This window comes from Platichthys flesus, chromosome 5 (genome assembly GCF_949316205.1).
Source record: "Platichthys flesus chromosome 5, fPlaFle2.1, whole genome shotgun sequence".
NCBI classification, from domain to species: Eukaryota; Metazoa; Chordata; class Actinopteri; order Pleuronectiformes; family Pleuronectidae; genus Platichthys; species Platichthys flesus.
This window is the reverse complement of record NC_084949.1, coordinates 21677057-21704257: the sequence shown is the minus strand read 5'-3', so window position 1 is coordinate 21704257 and position 27201 is coordinate 21677057. Positions and strand designations below refer to the sequence as shown.

At 42.8% G+C, this 27201-nt stretch overlaps 2 protein-coding genes across 2 annotated transcripts; one reads left to right on the top strand and one right to left on the bottom strand.

Annotated features, from left to right (window-relative positions):
• Positions 1-9104: 9104 nt before the first annotated feature.
• Positions 9105-10337, bottom strand: dctpp1 (dCTP pyrophosphatase 1). Its single transcript, XM_062387782.1, has one exon. It carries the CDS (start codon positions 10226-10228, stop codon positions 9710-9712), a length of 519 nt encoding a protein of 172 aa, XP_062243766.1. The 5' UTR covers positions 10229-10337; the 3' UTR covers positions 9105-9709.
• A 127-nt stretch (positions 10338-10464) lies between these two features.
• Positions 10465-26284, top strand: gatb (glutamyl-tRNA(Gln) amidotransferase, subunit B). The gene is made up of 13 exons (XM_062387760.1): positions 10465-10639; positions 12080-12233; positions 12317-12430; positions 17024-17222; positions 18112-18234; positions 18347-18460; positions 19455-19539; positions 20603-20647; positions 20936-21128; positions 21319-21452; positions 25506-25584; positions 25709-25843; positions 25939-26284. Exons 1-13 carry the CDS (start codon positions 10491-10493, stop codon positions 26062-26064), a joined length of 1650 nt encoding a protein of 549 aa, XP_062243744.1. The 5' UTR covers positions 10465-10490; the 3' UTR covers positions 26065-26284.
• The last annotated feature ends 917 nt before the right edge of the window (positions 26285-27201 follow it).

Genomic DNA, 27201 nt, shown 5'->3' with positions numbered 1-27201 from the left:
AGTAAAAGTAAAATTTAATCCACGTGCAAAATAAAATAAAGGTTACAATACGATTTACAAACCATGAAATTCTATAACAGACTCAGTGTGATTTTATGAACTATAAGGAAACCATATCTATATATATACACACACACACACAATCATTTCAATTAGACTTTTAAACTCTATAAACACAAATGTGAAAAATGTTGATTTTAGCTGCAGGCACAGAAAACCACTCTATCTCTTGAAATACCTGGAGCACAAACCTTTTCACATCTTTTAACACTGAATATGATTTTACTCATACAACATGAAAAATTCAATACTTAGACCAGCACTGTTTGTCATTGAGGCATGAATCTTTTTAATAGCACACCAGTAAATCAAAAGACAATCCCTCTGCCTCTACCTGTCACCTATTATATGTGTTGCTCTTGGTTCCCTGTGGCCATTCGGGGATCGGGACCTGTGCCTGTTCTGTCACACTTTGATCATTCCTGTTATTGCCCGTTTGCCAACAACATCTGTCAAATGGGGTTTTCAGTCACGACCGCGTGCCCCTTAGCTCCTGCTGCAAATCACAGCATCTAGTATGCAGCCGTGTTACGGGTCGGACACACAACACCAGCAACACCTGAGCAATCTAGTGCAACACAGGGCTGAAGCTCTGCAACCGCTGAGTCAATCCTTTTGAGGATGATGTTACACTTTCATTAAGAGAGCTTCACAAGTGTCTCAGGGCGGCGGCGACAACTGGATCAATCAATTAACGGTTTGAAAGGGAAAATGAAAATGAAATGCCAACGATTTAGATTTAGTTTAATCGTTGGAGTCAAACGTTTCCTGGCTGCAACTTTTCAAACATTTGGGGGTTTCAGACTTTTTTGTCAGATTTTGGTGAAATGTCTGACAGCATGTTCGTGTGCTGTAGGATATTATGACAGATATTATTCTCTATTGTTCACTATAGACACAAGAGTTAGACCCAGATGGATTTTTGAGGAACAATACAACCAATTCAATTCAACATTTTTAAGAAGATAAACATATTTCTATGTAAAAATGTAAACATAAATGCATTGTTTATCATTTTTATCTGTAAAAAAACTCATATTGGATAGGTTGGCCTGACTGGACACTGATTTGATCCACTGACAGGGAAATAAGGCAAAGCAGAATCTAATGTTGCCGTCAGAAGAAGAGTTGCTTCACTACCTTCTCTTTGAGAATCCGTGGCCCAGCTGTCGACAACAACATTTTCATCCACACGTCTCAAACAATCAGCAGACAAAGTGATAAATCTTACATTCCCCTCAACTGTCAATGTCTGATTCACACTGAAAGGGTTTGAAACAGAAAACACTCGCAAAAACTCAAGAGGGCTGTCAAGAAGAAGAGTGTGAAGCTTTGTTTCTACTGCAGTTATTAATCATTATGAATATCCATGCATTGGAAAGCCTTCTGAAGTTTTGATAGAACGATCAGCTCCATGTAATATCACGGCACTCAAAGGGGCTCTACTACCGTCCTTCATGGCACCATCCCTTTCACTGATAGTTGCCAATAAATTTCACGGGAATATTAGCCTAATAAACTATAATGACACTAAGAGCACATACCAGGCCCGACAGTCTCCTTAAATACAATCAAGCTTCAACTAATTGCACACACTCATAAGATTAGGATTAAGATGCATTTATTAGTCCCAAACACATGCACAGACATACACAGGCACACTCATGCAGGTAGGGAAATTTAATCTCTGCTTTTAACCCATCTGGTGCAGGACACACAGAGCAATGAGCGACCATGTACGGCGCTCGGGGAGCAGATGTTAGGGGAGTAAGGTGCCTTGCTCAGGGGCACTAGACAGGGTAGGGAGACTCTTGGATTTTTGGACAGATCAATCCAGGTTCATCTTTTGTTGTCTCTCCATGGAGTCGAACCAGAAACGAACCAGAGATCTTCTCTGCCCATTGTCCAAGTTTTTGCCACCAGACCACCGCCTTTCCCTAACAGTCGTCTAAATGTGCCTGATTTTATTTTATACTGTTTTTTCAAGAATTCCTCCTTCGGGAAAATGGTGAAATTAGTATAAAATTGTCTCACGATGTTAAAGAAAGTGAAATAAATAAGCCTGGATCCGACCTCTGATCCGGAGCCACACCAAAATGTAATAAATAATATAGACAATCATACAAATCCTCCTTGGTGGAGATAAGTAACCATAGATTTAGTCGTTTTTTCAATCTGAATCTATCCCTCTATGAAATGGAGACTAGAACATATTATATTTTTGTAGATTTAGATAATGTCCATCCTCTGCTCGTGAGAAATGTTAAACAGCTTGTCAGACCATACTCGGTTGTCAACGGCAGTAAATTCAATTAAACAGCATGTTGGCAGGAATGGCAGCAGCAGCTCATTTTCACACCAACTTTGTCCAATCACACGTTGAAATCCACAGCATGAGCTCATCACTTTAACACTTTCAGTAGCCGTCCCGTTTTTCCTTGTGAGTTCTTCCTCTGTTCAAATAGACGGCCGGATTTCAAAGAGCCATCCGCAACAACACCACTTTCTCTGAATTGGTTGGTTTTCAGCTACGTCCTCTTTACCAGAGCAAGCAACACAATGAAACAAGCTCCGGATTTCCTATTTAAAGGAAACTTCAACGCCACAGTACATTGCAACAGAACAATGGAAGATATTCATTCAGCTCATATTGTTCAGAATCCCCTGGTGTAGTCACAGACCGGCCTGGACTTAACGTTCATTCATTTATTCATTCAGGATCAGTTCAGTTACAGTATTATTTGTCCCAGGAAGACGATTTGTTTGCATCAGAGTGAACATGAAGCCGTCAGAACAGAAGACTGTAGAAAACAACAGGCAGGGGCATTCAATGCAAAACTATCAGCGTTCAAAAACAACGAGCAGACTCACGTTCGTCCCAACAGAGCGACAGAGGCCCGGGAGCTCCAATTCAACTCTCAAAACACATCTTCCTGAATATACGGCTCCTTTAAACACCGTGGAGTAGAACACTGCAGACAAGAAATAGAAAAGTTCACTCAGCGGCGCTATATAATGGATACAGAGCAGTACACAGTGTATTTGGTGTCTGGAGTCTGACCTCAATCATTCCCTGCAAGTAAACACCAACCTCAGCAAAGAGAAGATTGGGCAGTGACAGTGATGAAGTCCTCCACAGGGGAATCAGAGTCTCCAGGTGGATGCCGGGGTGGAGGTGGTGCTGGTGAAAGGCTGGATGACACTGCAGTAATGTTTGCAGCGATATAGGCTTCAGTTGACTTATGGTCTCTCTCCCGCTATGCACCTCGGACCACCAGGGGACTGAAGTGACTGGTGAATTGATCCGGATCATACGTCTGAATCCACCGATCCACCTCATGCGGAGCAGCTCACGTAAGCCGTTTTCCAACAGGAACTCCAGGAAGTACCCACACCCAGTTGTGCTGGCACTTGTCTGGAGTTCACCTTTCACACGTGAAGAACGCAGCAGGAGATAGTCCGGGTCAGATGCAGTTAAAACAACAGGAACATTTCCAGAGTAGTAAGGCAAAGGGTAGTGATTGGGAAGATGAAGGAGGCAGGACTTTAATTGTAAATTCAGTTGCTGAGATCATATCTTTTAGTTTACAGCACATAGACTCAGGCGTTGGGCCTTATCACCAAAAGCTCCCATTCTTTCCAAGCTGACATCAGCATTTTCTACTAATCTTCTTCTATCTTCTACATCCTTTTCATCCTGAGTCATTTCTATCCTTTATTTTGTTCAGTTTTGCATCTAGACAATATCCGGCTGTATTCTCACCTGGGCTCCTCCGGACATTTTACCTTGGGGCTGATTTGAAAAACTCCGGAAGCCCCTCCAGATAATGTCAGGATAATATCCAGAGGTAAGTTCATGTCTGAAAGCGGCTTTAAACAAGTCACTCGTGCTGCAGTAACTATACCTGCACGATAAAATCACAGCAATTTGAAATTTGAAGGTGACTCGTGAGATGTTATGCAAAGTGGAGGATCACTGTGAGTGAGGACTTCAGGGCTTCAGGGCTTCAGGTTGCCAGACGTGTGGAGTAGCAGCCCTATGATGTAAATTATAGTTACATGTGAAGTACGGGGTGAAAATGGGAAATGAATTCCCTTTTCTGTGAAGGACATTGACCGTGTTGAGTTTCCTTTAAAGCCATTATTACAGGAAAATGCTTCACTTGAATGGGCTGTGTATGAAACAGACGCATATTTACATTTCTAAAGCCATTACACAATAGTATCCTCCACTTGAGACCAAATTGGCAACTCCACAAACAGCAATACAAACAACCTGGGAGGAAATATACCTGAAAGAGCAGTTCATTATATTCAGAGTAATAATAAAGCACATTGCACATAATACATGGCAGCAGCAGGAGTAGATATGAGCAGCCAGTACAAGCATTAACCATCCCATCTGAGAGATATTTGGCTGCAACCCCAATGTTTTCAGGACTAAACAGAGCATCGTAAAATTGTAAATATTTACAGTTTAAATGACACCTTTTTTTATATTCATGTTTGCAGTAATACACCACATCAAAGGCCTTGTACGTGTAAGTATTTGTCAATAAACCTTGATTTTGATTGAGTAAAACTTTGAAACTTCTCCAAAATTTGATATTTGATTATTTTCTATCAAATTCAAATCAAGTCAACATATTAAGGATTTAGACTGAACCATCTGAACATGTTAACTTGGTATTTTAGGAATAATGATGGGCTTTTTAAAAAAAACTATTTTCTGAAATGCTTCTGAAATAATGAATCCCTTATTAAAGAAAGGTAAATTGCTGGTTGCAGCCCTACGCTATACTTCTATGATGTAGTAACCCCACCTCTTCGGGCTGATACCGGCTCATGCCTCACTGGGACACTTGAAGAGCATTGTTAACGTTATCAGGGGAACACTTGTGCTTTTCCTACTGCGATATGTCAAAATGTCTGCTGTGAAAAAAAGGCCTATCTGGTCGGGCTGAGGACAATCAGTCCATTGTGTCTGGTAAACGTCAACGGTTCAATAAAGCAATCAAAACAGAAAAAGAGAAAACGGCTTCTCCAGAGCAGATAAGGAAAGACACGGGTGGATCCAATAACACATGACTCCCCTCCACTGACCTGTGTCGGTGAGCCAGCACACACAATGAGAACCACGTAAATGGAATTCAGCTTTAATTGTTATTGATTGCGTTTCGGCTTGTTCTCCCGAAATGTCTCAAGATACCCGTAACAGGTACCGAGCAAATCCACAGCTTAATTTGGGACATTCAAAGTAAAGGTTATTTTACCGGGTATCAAAAACTGCACGATGCAAAGGTGTTAGAATCAGGAAAAGTAAAAGAAGGAAATAAATGAATTGTAGTGACTGAGTCTAAGCTGCTACTAGTTTGCTGATTAAGTTCTTATGATAAAGGGAAATCCAAATTTGCCAATTATTTATAACATAAAACATATATTTTCTCGAATGTCCTTATGGTCCAAACTCTGTCACGTCACTTCCACTTCATTTTCTGTGGAGATGTTCACAACATAAAAAGTCCAAAATACATAAATGTCCAACGAGCACACTCAAAACTGTTTGTCTCTCTACATCAGAAGAGACCAACCCCCCCCCCCCCCCCCCCCTCCCTCCCTCCCTAACTGCGCAGGAGGGAGATACATTGGAAATCCCAGATCAAATCTATGGCTCCTACAGCTACAGGTGGAATGTTCATCAGCCCTAAGGCAAACCACCAATTTTCCCAGGTCACATTAATGTTATATTGTATGTATAAAATATAGAGAATGGAATGGAATATATTATATAAGACCCTGATTCCCCCCAAAAGTTAGGAGACTGTGTAAAACATGAATAAATAAATCCTTTTTGACATATTCCATTCAATACGGTATAAAGACAAGATATTTAATGTGCAAATGGATTTATTTCTTTATGGTTTTTGCACATAAACGTTCAATCTGAACTTGATGCCTGCAACATAGTTATTGTCTGACTCTATTTGTATTTCATGCAGCTGCCACTGATCTTTGGAGGCAAACAGGGGCCTGCAAGCAGATTAAACCCTGACAGACAACACACATTTATCTGATTGAAAACCATAGAGACACTCGTGAAATGGTTTAATTGCTGGCAGGATATTTGACTTGTAACACGGCCGCATTGAGCGGAGCTGTCGGGTTTATGAAAAGGAAGAACATTGCCAAGTGGTTTGTGCTCACGACGGATCGGTTTGGGGGCATTTAAGATGTGATCGCCACTGACAGAGCCACAGTGGAGGCAAGAAATCCTGCTCAACATTAGCTATGGTCCACTAGAAGAAAAAAAACATCTGTGGTCTGTGAGTGTGTGTGTTTCTGTGTGCAGGTGTGCATGTATGTGTATGTGTGTGATGGGATGTGATGTGACGCGAACCCCCTGCTGATGGGTAACCCTACTGTGTGAGATCTGACAGCTCCCACTGCTGTCTCCAGGAGGGGATAAAAGAGTGCTGCTGCTGCTGTGTGTGTGTGTGTGTGCGTGTGTGTGTGTGTGTGTGTGTGTGTGTGTGTGTGGGTGTGTGTGTGTGTGGGTGTGTGTGTGTGACTCAGATAGTGAAGAGGAGGAGGAAGTGGCAAAAAAGACGAGAGAGGAACCAAAGCTTTCTCTAACACAAGCTTATCTGTGCAAGCAGGAAAACACACAAGAGCCCACTTTCCTTTTGAAACCCACAACAACCGGACTAATGATAGATGATATCTGTAAAAAGGAAATCTTTAGATTCACACTCATCAAAAGTGGTACATGTAATTAAGCCCTCTGCGCCATCTTCAGACAGGGGTCCGACTTCTCTCTCCAAACACGGAGACGTGAGGGAAAACAGCTCCTCGGTTAACTTTCAGCAAAGACTTTTTATAAAACTCTGAAGTGTTGAGAAGTTAAATGAATATACAGTTAGACGTGGGTTTGCACTTTAAGATAACAGGTGCAATTAAAATCCCATTAAAAAAAGTAAAGAAATGATAAGTGCAGCTATTAGAGTTTTAAGTCCTTGTGTCATGCAACAGAAGAACATATCATTTAAAGGGAGAGTCTCAGATAACTTTGATGTTTCTGGAGCATTTCCGAGCCGTTGGTCCACTCTGGCTATTAAAACCATATTCATATGGATGGATGGATGGATATGGACAGGCTGAGAGATCATGACTCATCAGATACAGTCTCTCTATACATTACATCACATGATTTGATCTGCTTGTTTACTCCAATACATTAAAAAATAAATTCATTATAAATCTTAAGAGGCCACGGATTCAGAAAGTCCCATTTTATATCTGATATTTATATGACAATGAGCAAATCTGCTAAATCTTTGTTTATATTCCAATCTTGAAACATGCATGAAGCCTTTTTTCAGGATGAAAGCTTCTTACAGACTCTGTAGAGGATAACATTTGCCAGTGCCTGTTTTCCCAGAGAAGCAGCGCTGCAGAAAACTGCGAGAACAGCGACACAGGCTGAAAACCCAGAGCTGTAACCGAAGCCCGCTGCCCGGCTGGCTCACATCTACACACTGAATATTGAAATAGCACCTACAGAATGTCAGTCTGTGTTTTCATACAGAGCACACACTCGCCTTGCAGGGATGTTCACTGTGTATTAAAGAACTCAAGCTGGAAGTGAAAGAGAGCTTACGATTTGGATGAACTGCTGCCAAAAAATGGTTTCATCTGTATCTGCAGAGCCTTGTGGGGACTAACGTTGAAACTGAGATTTAACTAAAGTAATTTCAGAAGCTACTGCGGTGGTTCTACATTTGATCAAGAGTGAAAAAATGATTTTCTCTTCTCTTTGCTCTAACCCTTCATCCCAAAGAGCTCCACATTAAAACTGACTTCAGTTTCCAGAGGAGAAGTATGCATGTCCAAGTTTAAGGAAAGTGGACAGTTCCTCATTAGTATTGAGGCATTGTCTCACATCTGCATCAGTAAAAGGGCTTTTTACTTTGAAGTACAGTTCAGAGAAACACTTTAGTGAGTCATGGCTGTTTGTTTCTTCAGCATGTGAATGACTAATGCCAGAGTGAATACGGGGATATACAGCTGAGGGCAATGTTTGCGTCTCTAAACACATCAAATGAAAAACTAATCAGACGGATGTTTTCACGGCTGTTACACCAAAGCCCCCCCCCCCCCAAACACACACGTTATGGGTTTCAAATCTTCAATGAAACGTTGATCAAAAGTTTGACTCTAGTTGGGAATTAAAGAGAGAAGCTAATTTCACTTTCCCCCCATTAGATCCTGCTTAAGCCACCATCTTATCTAAATGAGCAGGATTTGGTTAGAAATTTGCCAGTGACGATATAACATTAAACCATCACACCAGCATTTACAGGTGATTTTGTCAAGTGAGGTGAAGGAAGGTTAAAGGTTTAAAGAGCCATTCACTGTTTTGTTAAGTGTTTGTTGGTTTGAGTTTACATTTTATTAGGAACACCGCTGCTGCTAAACTCTTTTCTCGCCGTCAGCTGCCGTTTCACTGACTCCCTGCGACCCTCTTCCTCCCCCCCCCAATCACCTTCAGTCTCCCGTGTCCTCTCATCCTGAACATACTCAAGGTTCAGTCACGCACCAGTGTTAAACCCCGGGGGCGGTCCAACATCACCTTCTTTTTGTGCATGGCAATTGTTTTGTTTACTTTTTAATAGTCTTTCTAAATTTTACCAATTTTGATCAGCCCCTTTTGGCCTCCTAAATTATGAGAGAATGGAAGTTACCCCTTAAACAACTTATTAAGGTTGCATTTAGTGCCGCACTCTTGTATATGACAGCATACGTGATGAAGTTATTTATAAATATAATAATCTCTTAGTCCTTATTGTAGACTGAATCAGCAAGGATCCAGATAACAGGCTCTTTGTTTTACATGAGGATGAATGAGAGGAAAATAAACAGGTAGGGATTAAAGCAACTTTTACTGTAACAAGAAAAATTGCATAAGTTAGACAAGAGATGAGAAGATCCAACTCTGATGGGAACCTGAAATAAATCACCAATAACAAAGAAGAAACTTATAGATAACAATTTTGTTCAGGTCCACTAACTTTATAATCCTCAGTCACAGTCCTGAGGAGCCACGGTGAATAAAAGTCCTACGAATGTTTTCCCCAAATATTTACAGAATCGAAAGAGGAATTTTTAAACTAAAAAAGTATGCAATGCTTCAAATTGGTTCCAACGATCAGACTAAAACATGATTTAAAAGTTAAAGCTTCAGTGTGTAATCAGGTGAAAGGGCTTTAATTGCAGAGATTGATTATAAAATAATCCCAGAGTTTTTCACTAGTTTGTAATCATCTCATATCGAATAACCCTAGAATGGGTCTTTGATATTTAAAGACCTCTCTAAGGAGTCCGCCATGTTTGGAAGAGCAAGGTGAGGTGAGGGGTATTCAGCTACAACATGCAACTTCACCACTAGATGACGCCACACATTCTACACACTGAACCTTTAAACTAAATAAAAAAACTGCATATTCTGCGAGTGCCTTTTGTGCACGAGGGGGTAAAGCTTTCATACAGTGGTGTAACAAGTCGAACAAGAACAAAAGCCATTTGAACCAAACGATGAAAGGTCCAGTAGCAGCTCCATCAGGCGCCTCTGATTGTCTATGCACACCCAGCATCAGTCCTTGTATTCGGTGTACTTCTTGGCCGAGCCGTGCACCTTGCTGGCCGGGTACTTGAGCCGGTTCAGGGCCATCTTCCGCAGCACCGCCTGGGGCAGGTCCACGCGACACTTCTCGGCGAGCTCCACCAGGTAGATGAGCACGTCGCTGAGTTCCTGCCCAAGCTGCTCCCGCTCCTCCTCGCTCCAGCCGGGCAGACCCACCGCCACCTCCCCGCGCCACTGGAACAGCTCGGACACCTCGCCCACCTCCCCGACCATTGCCAGCAGCAGGTTGCGGGGCTGGTGGAACTGGTTCCAGTCCCTCTCGTCCGTGAACTCCGCCTGCATCCGCCGAATGTCCTCGATGGTGGGCTGCGGGGTGAAGGTGAATCCCTCTGGCCGAACCGTGGCTCCGTTCAGCGGCTTGGGGCTCGGAGATGCTTCCGGTGCTGCTCCGTTCACCGCGGCTGAACCGTTACAACAAACCGGGGCGCCATCTTTTACTCCACAGTCTTTTCCGCTAGTAGCCATCATCTTTTAAAAAAGTTTAACCCGAGTTTGAGACAAGTTTCTCCGTCTGTCAACAACCTGCTCCTGCACCACGCCGCTGAGAAGTCCCGCCAGTTGTCCGCCCGGAAATGACGCCAGTTATGTGGGGGCTGGAACCGAAACATTTTTTTAATATCCTGGGATTTGTAGTTCCAACCAAAACACGAGCCTCGTTGACTCCAACAGTGACTCTCCCTTTCAAAAACTACAATTCCCGTCTCGTGTGCGTAGGCGCCTGAAAGACAACATGGCGGCCTCCTGTGTAGCAGCCGGGGAGCTGCTGCTGAGTGTCAACAAGCGAACATCGATATTATACCCGAAGACTTCGTGTTTGATCAGAGGAATAAACACGACGAGCTTCCGGGGACACAGTGAATCTCAGCCCCGAGCGAAAAGGTACAAGAAGCTGCGGCTGTGAGGCTGTGTGTATGGTTGTTGTCACTGAGTGGATTCATCCACATGTATTAAACTGTTGATAAATGACCCATATTTGTATTTATTTAGTTTCTGATATCTCTGAGTTAAACTGTATCCACTGACTAATTAATTAAGATAAATGAACTGCGTGTAAAATAGCAAATATAACGTTTATTTGGATTTTACCTTAAGCTTTCTCCAGTTATTGTTATTTATTTATTGTTACACATTATTATTGTTATGACAATGTTATGGATGTTATTATTGAACATTGAGTATGTTGGTTCACTGTGTGAAGGTTTGTTTTGGTCAAAATGAGGTTGAAGTGTCAGAAAACACTTGAGTCTGCTCCTCTGCCTGTTTAGTTTTCAGAATCACATTTATTACCCAGTAGGTTTTTCAACAAACAAATATTTAGCATAACAAACATATACAAATAAGCAGGAACAAAGCAAAGATGCAAGAGTGTTGTGCGAAACCATACAATGGAATTCTACAAACAGATATGGTGGTAAAATGTGAAAGTTATGCAATGATGTGTGTGATAATGTATGTGACAGTGAGGGGTTGTATCCCAGGGGCCTGTATCATAGAGATGAATGGGTTATCAAGCTATCTTTGGTCTTCACTCAGGTTTTCTGGAATGTTTAACCTGGGTAGATGCGCTCCGTGGTTAACCACCTGTGTTAGCGGGATGGACTCCTCCTCCTCAGCAGGATCAAAAGCAACTACCTATCAATTACATCACTGGGAATATGGAGTCAACATCTCCACAGGATTCTGACATAGAGAAAATACTGAATATAAAGTGACACAACAGCAAGCAGCAGATATCTTTTATAGATCGTTCAAATCCTTTAGCTGTTCCAGTTTTGTTTTCCAGTTGTCACTCAAAGCAACTAAAAGAGGGCAAGTTTGTTATAAAGAATAATAATCTCCATAATAAAGGCATTTCAATTGCACAAATATTCTTAAATTCTCATCAGGACCCCTTTGTTTTTTATCAGAGAGATCATCCAGTAAATACATGATGTCAGTTAGATTAACCTGATTAAGCGTTAACGGCTTTGCATTTCACTCAGTGGAACAATAATTTCTACTTTCATTATAACAGAAGTTCCCTGCAGGTATCGCCATTTCATCCCTCATCATTATCAAGGTCATTCATGGTTCTGACAGCGCCACATCTCATTAACCACAGGATCGTAGCCAGAGCTAAACCCAGAGTTAACTGAGCCAGACGATAACCAGATGAGACCAGTTATTCAGAATAACTCACAGAGGGTTTGGCAGTAAATACTCCTAAAAAAGCAAAAAAAACATTATCCAGAAACAAATATATTTTCCTTTTGCCAGGTACACCACTCATGCTCGTTCTGATTTGTAGTAAAGGTTTCTTTTATTTCCTCTCTGCCTCAGTGTTTCCCAGCAGCTGGTCGGGGTGGTCGGCTTGGAGATCCACGCCCAGATTAGCTCAAACACCAAGCTGTTTTCTGGCTCCCAAGTTCGCTTCTCAGCCCCCCCCAACTCCCTGGTGTCCTTCTTCGATGGCTCCTTGCCTGGCACATTACCCGTAGGTGGTTCTCAGACAAAGATAACCTATTGTTTGATCCCCTTCTTGTCAGATCAGCAGGTAATGTCCCCGTGTGTCCCCAGGTTCTGAACAGACGATGTGTCGAAGCAGCGGTGATGACAGGACTGGCGCTCAACTGCACTATCAACAGGAAGTCCCTTTTCGACAGGAAACATTACTTCTACGCCGACCTCCCTGTGAGTTTCCCTCTCCCTGTCCTCATTTCTGACTTTCTCTGCAACCTCCAGGGGTCGGCTCTATCCTATCAGACAAGCAGGCGCTGTAGAGGCGCCCTGATCCCAAACATCACTCTGCCTTATTGTTTTACTGTGACACAAGTTGTCCTCATTCGCCTCCAGTGTCTCCATCACAACACTCGCAGTGAACTCCTCCTGCCCCTGAGCTTTAATTGAAATTGTGAGCCAGTCCTGCTGATACAGCAAAAAACGCTATTTGCCACACACACACAGTCAAAGACTACTGAGAGCTGTAAAAGGGAAGGACCAGTGTTTTTTCCCTTGCCAGCTCATTTCCTACAGTACACTTCTATTTGTACATTATACACAGGTCATTTAACACTCCCTCCCTTTGCTGTTTATTAGGGGATAGCTTTCTTTTGTGTGTGTATATATAAATAGTGATTTCCAACTCAGCAGTTCAGGGAATGATCCATTACACACAACTGTGTAAAGCTGGTACTTTGATTATGGACCTTTTGAATGATGTTTGTATGTGAATTTCCCATAATGGAATCATTTCTATACCACAGGTGTAAACACATCTCAAGGAATATAACAGGCCAGTATTTGGAGTGCTGCAGTAGAGAGTACTTTTGTCAATGAGAGAGAGAGACCGGAAAACATATTTTAAACACTCTAGTGCATAAAAGCTGTCTAGATACTTTCTATTATACCATTTGATTTTAAGTAAGATATTATTGTAGTGTAAGGATACGTCACTTTAAAGCTGTATTAATTAACAACTACTATATATTTATTTGGTAGATCAGAAAAAAGAGTAGTTGAGACAAAAACATTCTTTTGGAGGAGACAGCTACCAATCCAAATGAATGACAGGTATTCGGATTTAAATGTCTCACAGCATACTTTAAGTTGAATAGCAGTCTGGTATAGTGGGGATAAAGGTATCTCTCCCCTCAACAGTATAGTGAAGTTCATTTTGCTCTGTGTAATAGAGAACCTGTGTGACAAGGGCTCACTAGCCCTCAGAGCCCCGACGTAATTTCGCAGCCATTATGAGTGACCTTTTAAGGCTTAGATGGAAAAGACAAAACATAATGGGAAGTACATTGACTCGCCCTACAGAGACGCCTTTTCATATATCTGGAAATTCTCCGAAGAAAAGTGTGATGGAAAGTCTGAATATTTCAGCGTTTGTCTCGCCCTGGTAAGATATGCTAACACGGCTTTGGGCGAGGTAATGAGGAGTGTAATTATAGAGTGAAGAGCCTCGGAGACAGATTCTCTTTTCCTGCAGTATTATTGCATTGAAACTGCCCGAAAGAAGTGGATTAAAAGTAGAGTGTCCTCACAAAGAAGCAAGCAATACACCGAGTATCAGCTTAAGCCGCAAGTTTTCATTACACTCTTCCTGCTTCTGAAATAATATGATCGCTCTCTTCGATATTTCTGATTTGATTTCTTAGCTGTGAGATGAGGCTTTGACGTGTTTTAGTGGCAGCAGTACATATTTGAATCACCTCGGTAGCGATGCATTATCTCCAAAGAAAGTCCTTGTTTCTTTAGATTCCAGTTAAATCCCCTCCAGAAGCGCCGGGATTACCGTTGTGTTCCTCTTGCTCTCTTGTGTGTTTACCAAAGCTTGCATCACCTCCTTTGGATTCCTTCTGAGCAGCTGACACACACAGCAGGGACGATAATACCAGATTACAGTTTTTTATTTTGCTTTGAGATTTTCACAAGCAGCCCCTGCCAACAGGTCGCGCCTGGCTCCTCTATCTGTGTTTGACATTCACTGTGGGCTTCCTACACCTCTTGTTGCCTTTTTTTTTTTTTTTTAAGGAATCAAAGTGTTTCCTTAGTTTGCATTGGTCTCCTCAGCTGCTTCATAAGAGCGATCCGAGAGCTTGGTAACCTGGTGTCTGAGTGGCTTTAATTATGTAAGATGATGGAATGTTTTTCACATTGGACCTAGAGTTTGAATGTGATCTCCTCTCATCAAACCAAACCAGGAGCATGACCGAGGGAGGAATTATCCCACCCTTGAAAAGTACATTTGTAAATTGCATTTTACATTATTGATATGTTCCGCTACAAATCCCTGATTGCATTTTGTAAAACACAGCAGTTGCTCATTAAATGATCAATGGCGCTGTCCAACTAGCGCTCCTGCTTTTGAATGGAAACGGCAGACGATGCACATACATAAAGCCCTTTAATAACATGCCTCAGCAGATCCACACTAATCTATTAGCCAAAGCAAATGATTACAATCTCCTTGCGATATTAAGTTTCTATAACAGACCTGGCCTGACTGTTGAAGCCTTGACATGCGTTTAACGAGAGCAGTGATGTGTGTGTGCGGGACCTCGGTGGAAAGTAAGGAGGGAAACGACCGGCAGATGCTTTTGTAAATGAGACAGAAAACGACTCAGCGGGTCTCACAACACACAAATGAGTGTGGAGCATGTGTGGGCACCTGCATGTGTACTCTGAGTGCAGACACACATCTGTGGCTGTGAATATAAAAAGGTGCTCAGCTCATTAGGGCTCTATCTGTCGGCGGGCGAGTAATTGGAAAAACCCCAAATGTGTCTAGTAGGGTTTTATTAACAACAAAACTTTACTCATCCCTCATTATGTCGCCAGAAGTAGCTGATTCATTATGCAGGAAATGCAAATAGTCTCCTCGTATACAGATGCTGCCCTAATGTACAGTATGGCGTTCCCGTGCCGCAGACGGCAGAGACATCGTTTTTACCTGCAGAGTCAAAACCTGTGAAAAGATGAAGTAAGAAACAGGTGAATTCGGATGAACTGCAGCATTTTTTTCTCAAAATCCAACATATTTAAAGATTGTATTCATCTAGAGGAGCAGGAAATAAAAGATAAAAATCCCCAAATGCATTTTTTAAGTGTTGTTTTAAAAGGAGGCGGCGTGCACCTGACTGATTGTGTCGATCGGGCACATTTTACAGAAAGCCAGCCAGTCCCCCCCCCCCTCCCCGAGTCTCCTCTCCCACCTCCTTGCTCTCTTTAGCATAAGTATGATTAATGTTTAGTTCATGCGAATGTGGTTGCCATAGTAACGTGGGGAATTAGTACTTGGGGCGGCAGATTCTTTGAGGAAGAGAGAAGCGGATGAAATATTCATTCTTGTGCTTTTGTGAATAGAAACCTTGAGTGGAGCCGCAGCACTCCTGCTGCATTATAACCAAGGTCCAGCCAATCACCCGTGGTTGTGTTTAATTGATGCTGCCTGCCTGCCTCACCTTCACGTGGACCCCATGACACCGACTGCAGACTCGTCATCGGACTTATTCCTCTGCAACACGTGGATTTAACTAAAAACCAGCTCAGGAGATATCACATTTCTTTCTGTAATTTGATGTATTAGTTAGTTTTATAGTCCCACTGGGGAAATCCAGCTCCACCACACTGTTCTTTTTACCTTCACAAATTATACCCCATGGAAACAAATAACAGAGTAACACTTAGCAAACACTACACATCATTAAACAGCAACAATATATATGCATAACAAACTAGAATGGCTCTCAGTAGAACACACATTTCCTCTGCCAAGCCCCGGCAGAGCCCTTAAATCCAATCACTCGGCATAAAGTTGCACACACTCATAGATATCATTGCCCTTAATGTGCCCGATTGTTTTTCATTAAGGTCTATGAATCATTCTGGATCTGCCCCAAGTCGAATGGGTTCTGCCCTGACCCACAAACTGCATCCTTCAAGTTATTCCTGTGTAATCTGTCCTACAGAAAAACAAACAGAACAAGGACAACTCATAAACATTGACAGACTGTAAAAAAATATGTCAGATATTCCATCAAAAATTGCATTTTGATTAAAAAAGTCCATTCATCTATTTAAAGTAATGGCTTCAAGTTTGATAACGAACTGAAATACGGACATTGTGATTTATTTATTGACTTAAACTGTTATTATCTGTTCTTGCCTATGATTTGACAAAAGCTACAACAACCAGTGATATCTAACAGAAGGTAACAACCCCTTCACCAGGAGACTTCCCAGTATACTCAGCTCATTACCCTGTAATTAACATGTTATTACTTCAGAATTTATATTATTAACAGAGAGAAACATGCAATGTGAGGAAAGAATTTAAGGCAAATCTGATCATTGATCCAATGTAGATTTTAGGTCATAATATTAAAGGATGATATGTAGAAGTATTCCTGACTGTGTGTACTGGTAAGTATTTCTCCCTGCTGTTACTTGTACATCATCACTTTACATAGAATCTTCAAAGAAGTGAAAGTGATGGGATGGTTTTCATTCCTCATTCCACAGGGATTAAAAGGCAGTAAATGCTGCTGTCCCTGTTCTCATTGACTCAGTTTTCATTACACCAACACAGTCAGAAATCCCTCTGTCATTTAATCAGATGGTATACGGTCGGCTGCTGCACCGTCGGGGCCTGATGAGCGGTTACGTTTCTTAAAAGATAAGGAGAGCATCAAAATGGTTTTGCCTTTTTTTTTGTTATGCTCTATTTACCCCACAGCCTCGGCGCCTGGTGTTTTATAATGATGTGTACTCTCGTGTCAGGCTGGATACCAGATCACTCAGCAGCGGCGGCCCATCGCAGTAGACGGCATCCTGACTTACAGCTTCCATGGGGGAAGGAAGAGGAGCCAAGTGATCCGAAAAACAGCCACGATAAAGCAGATTCAGCTGGAGCAGGACAGTGGCAAGAGTCTGCACGATGACGTCCACGGCCAGACACTCATAGACCTCAACAGAGCAGGTAACCTCAGTCACTCTACGGCCCAGGATTAAAGGTTGTGGATGCTGATATTCTGTGTTTTTACACTTGTCAGCTACATTTTGGCCAAATCTCACGAGGAGACTAAAACCAACATAGACTCCATCCATCTAATGTGTAATGTCTGTGGAGTCATTGTTTGTGGAGTCATTCCTACAAATCAAACATATACATGAGTCCCACCATTGCACGAGATGACATGTTGCTTCAATACAAAGAAGATGGCTGTAACTCTTTATTTCTAGGATATATTTTCTTAAAAAGTACATTGCACAGCTCTTTTAGGACATTGTTTAACCTTAAAGGAAATATGTGAGGGTTTTTGCAGTTATGTCTTTCCTCTAGTTAGTGATAGCATTTTTGTGGGTTGGTAAAATATCGGCAAGGTAAAAAAACTAAACTTTTGCCTCATTGTGATGTTGTGTGACAGCAGACTGGGCTTTAATCACGACGGGGGCTTTAAAGAGACAGGAGCTAAACCCAACCGTTAAAGACAGAGGCTGAAAAGAGGAGCTGCAGCAATGGACATTGTTTTCTAAACATTACAGCATTTAAACTTAAACTTAAAGTAAGAACAACAAATTAAAATTCAGAACCTAAAACGTGCCTCCTTCAAAGGATTCATCTATGTGACGTGGCTTTTAAAAAAGTTTTTGATCTTGAGTTGGATTGATTGAGCTCGGGGCTCAAAGCATCAGTGACTTCAGTCTTTGAAGTTTTGAGAAATGGACAAACACATAACTGGTTTTTGATGATAAGACATATTTTATAACATTTTCCTAATACATTAATACTGGAAGATTTATTTTCAATGTTATACTATAGATATAAATCACTTAACAAAGCAATAACTTGTCTTCACATCCGTCAGGTGTGGGTCTAATGGAGCTGGTGATGGAGCCAGAAATGAGCTGTGGAGAGGAGGCTGCTGCAGCTGTCAGGGAGCTGCAGCTCATCCTGCAGGCCCTTGGCACCTGTCAAGGCAACATGTCTGGTATGGAAATCTCTGCCCGCCTCTCTGTCTTTGAGCTGCCATTCTGTACCTCTAAACCCGAACCCCCCTCCCTCACAGTGTGCATCTCTCCCCCCCTCCTCTTCCTCCTCAGAGGGCCAGATGAGAGTCGATGCCAACGTGTCCGTCCACGCGCCGGGTGAGCCCCTGGGCGTCAGAACCGAGGTGAAGAACATCAACAGCATCCGATTCCTGGCCAAGGCCATCGGTAAGTCCTGTAAATAGGTTAGGAGGATTGTCTGAGAGTGTGACAGATATTCAGTGAGGGTGTTTTGAATGCTGTTCCATCTGAGGAGATCGTACAGTTGTTGTATTATCGCTCACACACCTGTTCTGAAAGTAAAGACTTTTTGATGAGTTGTCATTTGCTTGCCTTGTCACCATGAAGAAGAAAAGTACTTAAAATCAAAACTGGCAGTAAAAGGTAAAAAGCAACCAGATGAGGAATGTTTTTAAGTGACATTTCCTGTAATGTGCTTTTTTTGCTGTCTCACCAAGAGTGAGATGAGACGATTGGTGGAAAAAACCCAGATTGTTTCCAAAATGTACTAAATCTGCCAACCAACACATTTGATCTCTAAGGTTATTACAGAGGGAAACATATTTTCATCACTTAAAAAACAGAATAAGGTTTTTGTGGAAATGAAAACATTCCAGTTTGAATTATGAAGAGGAATGAAGACATGAAGATTAGTTGATGTTGACAGTGACCTGAGAAGCATAAGTTTAGCACTGACAGCCATTCAGAAACCATTAGCTGTGTGAAGGCAGCATGCAATGGTGAATTTTCTACCCTCAGCTGTTCACTTAAAAAAATAAGAGAATAGATTTAGTGACAGCTCAAACCTAACTGGCCGTTGATTGAGCTTCAGTTGAAACGCTGACAAAGAGCCTCCTCCAGACAGATTTCAGCATTTTAAACTTTCAGGAGTGTAAGCACACATCGACACGCTGTGGTGCTGGGCCTGAGTTACCTATCAATAAAACACTATCACGTTTAATCTGCTGCTGCTGAACTGGTGTTTGAACAGTGATGGAGGAAAAGCATCATTCGTCACAGTTATAATGTGGCAGCAGTCGGAGACCCGAGGATTTGCCAGTGTGTTGCGGCAGATGTTTGGCATTTGTCACACAATCCTGTTTGTGCCACACTGCTATCGGAGAGTGTGTGTTTATGTTAATGTCGTCTCTTTTGTCTCCAGACTTCGAGATTCGGAGGCAGATCGACGTCCTGCAGAGAGGAGGGAGGGTGCTGAACGAGACCCGGGCTTATGATTCCAAATCAGGGTGAGTGGATTGAGGGAGCCGGGCTGTGACTGGGATCTCTGCCTCATTCATTAGTTTCATCATCTGCCCCCTTGACTCTCTTTTCTCGTTTTCCTGATTTGTTTGAAATTACTGCACTTGCATCTCCTCCTTGCTTGTTACTTCAAGAGCTTCACATTTAACCTTGTGAGTTCCCAGAATATTATTTCACTCACTCGTCCTCCTTCGTGCTGGTTCCTTGTGCTTTACCCTCTATATTTTTCCATATTTCTCCCACCGCCTATCAGACTTGTTTACAGGTTTGACCCCGGATTCGTTCACCATCTCATGAGCCTCTTGTTTCCCTGGTTTCATAAATCAAAGATCTGCATTTCCCCCTGTTCCTGGCACCACTCGTGACAATTAGACTCGAGCTTTGCAAAGGACGAACCATCGATGGTGATGATGATGATGAATGGAGCCGTTTGGATGCCGCTGCCATCGTGTTGTGTTATCTGTGAGCTTTGTGCTGGTCACAGGCTCCTGAGCTCTCAGAACGATCCAGCTCCCACACGGCCGAGGCATTGATCATCTTCTGGTGCTCTGCCTCGTTCCCATGAGGCCTTCTAGAAGAGGTCCATGGTGAAGCATGTTAAACAGTGTGTGATGGCCCATGATTGGCTCTTTCTTCTCGTTCCTGTGAAGCTGGCAACGGATCTGACTAAACCGTTTCACAAACAGCTGGGCTGACTGAACAGCATCACTACACACGTCCCCCACCTTTTTTCCACTGGGCTTTGATGTTGTTGTTTCTCTTTTGGTTCGGAATAGTTATACTAGACATTTTTTTAGGGGGTGAGCACTTTAATTGTCAATTGCTCTTCTATCCTCTTCAGTCACTTTATAAATGATCAGTGAAATATTATGAAAGAAAACACAGGAAAGACAACACAAATCTTCATATTTCAGATGCATCAAAAAATTATATAATAACTCTACTTGTTGCCAAATTGGCCGAATGACTAATTTATGAATTGTTCCACCGCTAAATAGAAATTTGACAGTTAGAAATGTTAGTTTATAATATGTGCACATTGTCTTCCAGGGAGACTATTCCCATGAGGGACAAAGAGGGTCTTCAGGACTACAGGTGAGTCTGAGTTTGTGGGTTGTCTGTGTGGAGCTTATGATTGTAGGAGATCACCTTATCGTCTTTCTGGGCGATGAGGGCGCCAGATATCGCTCATTTGTGCATCTGAGTGTGTGTCTGTGTGGTTTTATAGGAGGGGGGATGATAGATGGAGAGTTATTAAGTAAAATGACTACAGGAGCAAGAGAAACGTGACTAGTTTGGAGTCAAAATACTAAAAATTATAACTTCATCTTCTCTAAGTTTATCTGTGGTGCTCATAAAGCATTCTCCCCCCCCCCCCTCCAGGTTCATGCCAGAGCCCAACCTGCCCCCTCTGATGGTGTATGAGGATAACGCGTCGCTGCCCTCTGGCATTGATGCGGGCCAGATGGTGGTGGTGCAGAAGATAAGGGAAGGGCTTCCAGAGCTACCCAGCGTCAAAAGAGACAGGCTGGTCCAAACATACGGCATCCTGCCCGAGCACAGCTTCACTCTGGTGGTGAGTGTATTTGCGGGCGAAGGCAGTGAATCTGTTTCCCGCGCACTCGTTTTAATTGCAGTCTCATCAACTCAGTTTGGACGCAGTTCTGCTTGGAATCCTGCAGGCAGCTGAATACCGGTCCCTGCTGGGGCTGATTTGATAGTGATGAGATAATGTGCATGTGGCTGTTGGTGGCGTTGTGTCGCAGAATGAGGACGGGCTGGTGGAGTACTTCGAGGCGGTGTTGAAGGCGACCAAGAAGGAGCCGAGGAAGGTGATTGGCTGGGTGACGAACGAGCTGCTGGGTCAACTCAAGCAACGAGACATGAGCGTGAGCCAGAGGTGAGACTCATCCATCCATGTTTCATTTAATGTAATGCTTACTGTCTGTCTTGTAGTTTAGATTTACCTGCCAACAAAGCTCACAAATACAGTATTGGAGTCCAGACTTCCAATCTGGGTGAGAGAAGTGGCGAATAAAACGTTTTGCTTATCTGCTTCCAATGCTCCGGTCTTAGATGTCAGGGTAAAACCTTTTTCACAGGCGCCTCCTGGAGCTGAAGGGTTAAGACACTGACCGTGAACCGCAGCATCATCGGCGGTTCAGCTCCGTCCTGGGGCCCGTTTTTGCATCTTTCTCCCATTTTCCCCCACGCTTCTTCACTGTCTGTAATGAAGCCTTAAGATTACCTTTTAAAGAAACAACCCATTCACTCCCCAGATGCAGCTGGTGTGTGTGTGTCAGGCCTCTCTTCATTTTAAGTTGTCACAAGCGGCCGCCTCAAGGGTTCTAACTCAAGTGAAGAACTCCGATCCTAAAAGTGATTTAACACGTCTGCTATCAGCACTTCAGCTCCACGTCCTGTAACTCACCACTGAACTTTAGTCAGAGACACTTCGATGGGCTGTTTATAAGCAGACGGTCATACAGTTAGATTTGGCGTGAAAAAGCTCTCCAAAGAATCCCAGCAGCAAGTCGGGGTACACCAGTTAAATTCATAACACCCAAAAGCACACACAGAGGAGGTGGTGGTGGAGGGAGCTCTGGCATCCATTTGTGTATCTGCAGGGCGAATCTTCAGTTGTCACCATGAACCACAGCAGCTAGAGGAACATCAGAGGTTTGAATCCTCCCCTGCCATATAGAAATAATCGGAAGCAAAGCCAGTGTCACTGTATCACAAGTGTGAGACATTTCAGGTTATAATGGCCAGGCTGCACACCCACATGAACAGGATTGGCCGAAAACCAGTCAGCTGAAGCTCACACAGATGTCAGCGGATCACGAGGCATGAATGGAGCCGATGATTAGAAGCTGTAATAGAAAAGGTTCCTTCAGTTTTCTACCTACTTCATATGATGGAGGTCCGTGTCATGGTGTAAAATATCATCACCATGGCTGGAATCATGTTTCACCCATTCACCCCAATTCAACCAGTGCTTCGGCCCACGGTGCTATTTCCACACACACCACACGTCAGGGTCAATTTTCAGGGACACTTGGGAATGCAGAGTGGATGTTCTGGGGATCGAACCATCGACCCCTCTGGTTAGTGGTCTACCTCGTGAGCCACAGCCGCCCCTGTCTGATGTTCAGATTACAAAGCAAAAGAAAAGAAAATCATTATTGCCTATTCAATCAGAGTAGAAGTCGCAGATCAACTTGAGTCATAACAACAATTAATTTGATTAATTTCAGGTTTGATTCCCGATTCCCGCCCTCAACACACATTAATATCCACAAACCCTCCGCTGCTCTTGGCTCAAAAAGGAGATGCTGCTGAAATCGAACTTATTAAACAGCTTCCCTTCTGTTCCCCGAGACGGTTCGCTCTGGATTAATGAGCATTTAGCCACAAAAAAAGATTTAAGCCTCCCTGTGCTGTGTTCAGAAAGAAGTGTTTATATTCAGGCTCCAGGCAAAATGAAGCCGAATCCACCTCTCTCCTCCTTTAACCGTTCTACACTGTTCTCTGATTTGAGTGACGCCAAAGATTATTCGATTCTTAGCGTTCACAAATATTGATAGGCCGTTTGATTCCACACAGCAGTAACACGGACGCCTTCAGAAATCATCTGATATTTCCTAATTCTTCATATCGGTCAAAGACAAAAACCTTTGTGACAGGCCTGAAGGCTCATTGGAGGAACGCCTGTTTGGGGCAAATTCAATAACATCAGTGAAATCATTACCTTTTTTGGATGAAGTTGTTGTTTGGATCTCTCCCTGCTGAAGGCCTGTTAGCTGCAACATGTTGGATTTCGTAAATGTTCCAAAACACTTGAAATTTAATCTTGTCGGTATATTTGAAACGAAGGGAAATTACCATCGTGGCTTCAGAAGCTCCACCTCCGCTTGTTGAGTCCACCCGAGATTGGCAATATGTGTCTGCCAATCTGTAATGATTTGTTAGAATAAAAAGTCATAAAAGGCTCTGAGTCATTATGGAGAAAATGGAATTGAAACTAGCAATCGGTTGACACCAGCACAGACGCCGTGGGCTTCACTTTATCAACCGTTCCCAGACACATGTGGAACATTCGCAATGTAGCTGCATTAGTTTTCAGTGAAAGTCGGAGAAACCAGAGAGTGGCCAGCAGCACTGTTGAAAGCTGAAGGCAGAGACGAAACAGTCACTGAAGTGCTTAGAGAAATATAATTTAAGTATTTGGAGTCAGGAGAAAGTAACCAAGTTAAAGGTCTTCAAGAGTTAGCTGTTGAAAGTTCAGTGTGTGGGGTTTAGTGACATCTAGTGGTGAAGGTGCATGTTGCAGCTGAATACCCCCTCACCTCACCCTCCCCTTCCAAACATGACAGAGAACCTGTGGCAACCTTCAGCTGTCATATAAACACAAAAGGTGTATAGTATTGTCCAGTTTGCTACATTTAGATAAAACACACAAGAGAAAATAATACTAGTCTTATTTAAATGTCTGCTTAACGATCCTTTTCACTTGAATCTTACACACTGAACCTTTAAGACCAACAGCGGCTTCTTTGCTCGTAGCATCATAACAACAATATCATTTTGTTTTTAGTTTCTGCTCTGTCAAACATGCCCACATCTGATTTGTCTCCCCTCTGGTTCCAAGCCCTTCACAAGTGTAAGACAAATAAGAAACAGTGAAGCACAGTGGTCGTTTTGAGAGACGACTCCAGACATGTCATTAAGAACTCGTCCACATATTCCACCATGAGACAAGTGTCTCCTCCAGGGTTTCTGGAGGAGGGTCAGAGAAGTAGCTGCCTGAGAGAAGCCCGCTGCAGGGTGGTGACAAGATGGAGGCAGAGCTGTGAAACATCTCACCATGCCGACACTAGTGCCACGTTACAAATGTTAAAATTAACATAAAAAGCTACACACTAAAAACACACATCATGCATAAAAAGCAGAAGCGACTATATATATATCAACTGTTTATTGATTTTAGCCATACTTTTACCAACACACGGCTAAAGCTAGTGTTTGACTTCTCTTCTTGTTTGCTGACTAGTTTTCACAAATTCGACTCCAACGTGTGGCATTAAAGTGTCACAGCTGGTTATTGACAATATAAGATATATACTTTATGTTCCCGTTGGGAAATTTGTTCTGGGCGTTGTCCTGCAATTCCACAGAGGATAATATTGTACAGTGTGCATATACACACCTACTAACAATAGCAGCATGTTGCACAACCCTCGCAGCTAATCACAAGCCTACATGTCGGTGTTCAGAAGCTAAGTGGCCACGGGCAGGAACGAATGTTTACTGGGAATCTAGAAACCAGATGGGAAAAGCTGGAACTGTGGGTGGAAAATGTGATCAACACTGTAACTGGTGCTGGTTGGATAACAGACTGAATAGAATAATAGCTTATTGTTAGTCGTGGAAATTTACTGAAGTCTGTCTTTTGTAAGTTTATTTTACTCTTAAACACAAAAGTGTGAAGTAATTTGAGCTTTTCCTTCCCCCCCCCCCCCCCCCCCCCCCCCCCGAGGTGCAAGTCATCTTTGTCAGGAGTCATTGTTTTGTTAGACACACAAAACAACAGGTCACGTTACGTTGTGTTTGTGAAGATGGAAACTTTTCATCTCTGTGTCCTGATTGGAGGAGGGTTCGTGCAGATGGACCGTCTGGCCTCCGGTGAACTGAGTGAAACTGCGTCTCCACTTAATATTTCTCTAACAGGCGTCTTTGATTCTATTTGTCTGGTGGCCCGGGGAATAAACAGCCAGACACTGGCAAGACAAACACATTATAGGCAAATCACAAATGTTGATGGACTCCTGTGTCCTTTCCCTCTGACATTCCCACTCTTTTTCTCTCTCTCTCTCTCTCTCTCTCTCTTTCATTTATATCACTTATTCACTGCATTCAAATGTAATTAAATCAGCCCTTCATCCGATTTCAGCCCGGTCTCTGCTCCCGCCCTGGCCGAGCTGCTGGAGCTACAGGAAACAGGACACATCTCCTCTTCAGTGGCCAAGCGGGTTAGTCAGCCACACAGGCCAATGATCCCCCTTCTCTCTGTCACTCAGTACACAGAGCGGCAGCGAGGCGCCTGTTTGTATTCTGGTCATCACCTGCGTCTCCCCGCCTCCTGCTCCCTCTCAGGTGCTGCAGGAGATGTGGAGGTCACCGGGCACGACGGCCTTGCAGATCATCCAGGAGCAGGAGCTGGGGCTTGTTAGTGACGCTGCACAGCTGCACAGCCTCTGCCAGGAGGTGGTGGACTCGCATCCCGAAGAGGTGAGGGGCTCACACCTGCTAATACCCACTTGGAATGACATTTTCTTATTTTTCTAATGTTTGGTTGCTGTGCTCCCCCCCCCCTGCCCGTGTAGGTCCAAGCCATCAGAAGTGGAAACAAGAAAGTTCTGAACAAACTGATGGGCCTTGTTCAGAGAGAGACCAAAGGCAGAGCCGACCCAGTTCTGGTGAGGGCCATTTTACAAGAGAAGACTTCGTGAAGCTCGGAGTGATCTGCCAGACTCATAGTACCTTCATGAAAAAGATGCTGTGGATGCAGATATGACTCATCACGGAGTTGATATAACTATTGATGGTCAATCTGAAAATGAAGCCGCCGCTCTTAGTTACTGAGGTTTCACATTCTGTAAATACTGTAAAACGTTTCCACTGCACTACAGCAGTTATCTTCTGTATGTATGTAAGATATGTGTGTGTCTAAAGAGTAATAAAGATTTTGAAATCAAATGTTTTATCACCATTTGGTTTATTTAGTTAAAAACAAATTAAATAATATTTACAATAAGAAGTGTAATAATAAAAACAAACTTTATTTAGCCTTTACAGATCTTTTCTTAACATTACAAAGTGCTTTAAAAAGGAGAAACTAAGAATAAACCAATGGAAAATGAGCAGAGGAAAAATTATATATGAATATACGAAGAGGGTTAATTAGCATAAATAAGAGCCAATGGCAGAAATGGTGGAGACATGATGGTCAGTGCTGATGTCAGACTCTCATCAAGAGAAGCAACAGTGACGGTCAAGAACGCAATCAGTGAGCGCCCTCTTGTGGTTGAGCCACATATTTAAACTTCCTACACAAAGGTGCATTACATCAGGATTCTCACTGATACTGAGTTGCAGAGACTTTGCTTGACATGAACTTAAATTCAATAAAACATTTTAAACGTTTCTACCTTACTAGTACATTGAATTATTAAAATGAATAATGTCATCTGGCCTCATCAGTTTGTTCCATGTTTGATCTTTTCCACGTTCACCAAGTTCAGTAAACATTCAGTCAAATGTAGAAATGATTGGGAAATCAAAACTCTACATCTGTTCCCCTGCAGACATCAGAAAATTACATCTTCCACATTGGACTGATTTCATTTGAGGCTCATTCTCCATGGGAACGGACGTGTGTTTGCAAACATGCTGCAGCACAAACAGTCTGTGGCTGCCTCACACCCTCTGAAGCTGTGGGAGCTTTGCCATTACAAGAAGTCTGTGCATGTTTCTGCACCTACAGTCCATGATGTGACCATAAATGAGGGATGGTTGTGATTCCTGCTTGGTATTTTTGACATAAGTTCAATTGTGACAGGAGGAAACAGCTTGTGTGAAATACAAAC

What these genes read in the sequence shown, in the direction of transcription:
- dctpp1 (XM_062387782.1), bottom strand. Translation starts at nt 10,228, where the DNA reads ATGATGGCTACTAGCGGAAAAGACTGTGGAGTAAAAGATGGCGCCCCG.
- gatb (XM_062387760.1), top strand. Translation starts at nt 10,491, where the DNA reads ATGGCGGCCTCCTGTGTAGCAGCCGGGGAGCTGCTGCTGAGTGTCAAC. An exon ending in TCTCAGCCCCGAGCGAAAAG is followed by an intron (nt 10,640 to 12,079) that starts GTACAAGAAGCT and finishes TCTCTGCCTCAG; the next exon opens with TGTTTCCCAGCAGCTGGTCG. An exon ending in CTGTCAAGGCAACATGTCTG is followed by an intron (nt 18,235 to 18,346) that starts GTATGGAAATCT and finishes CTTCCTCCTCAG; the next exon opens with AGGGCCAGATGAGAGTCGAT.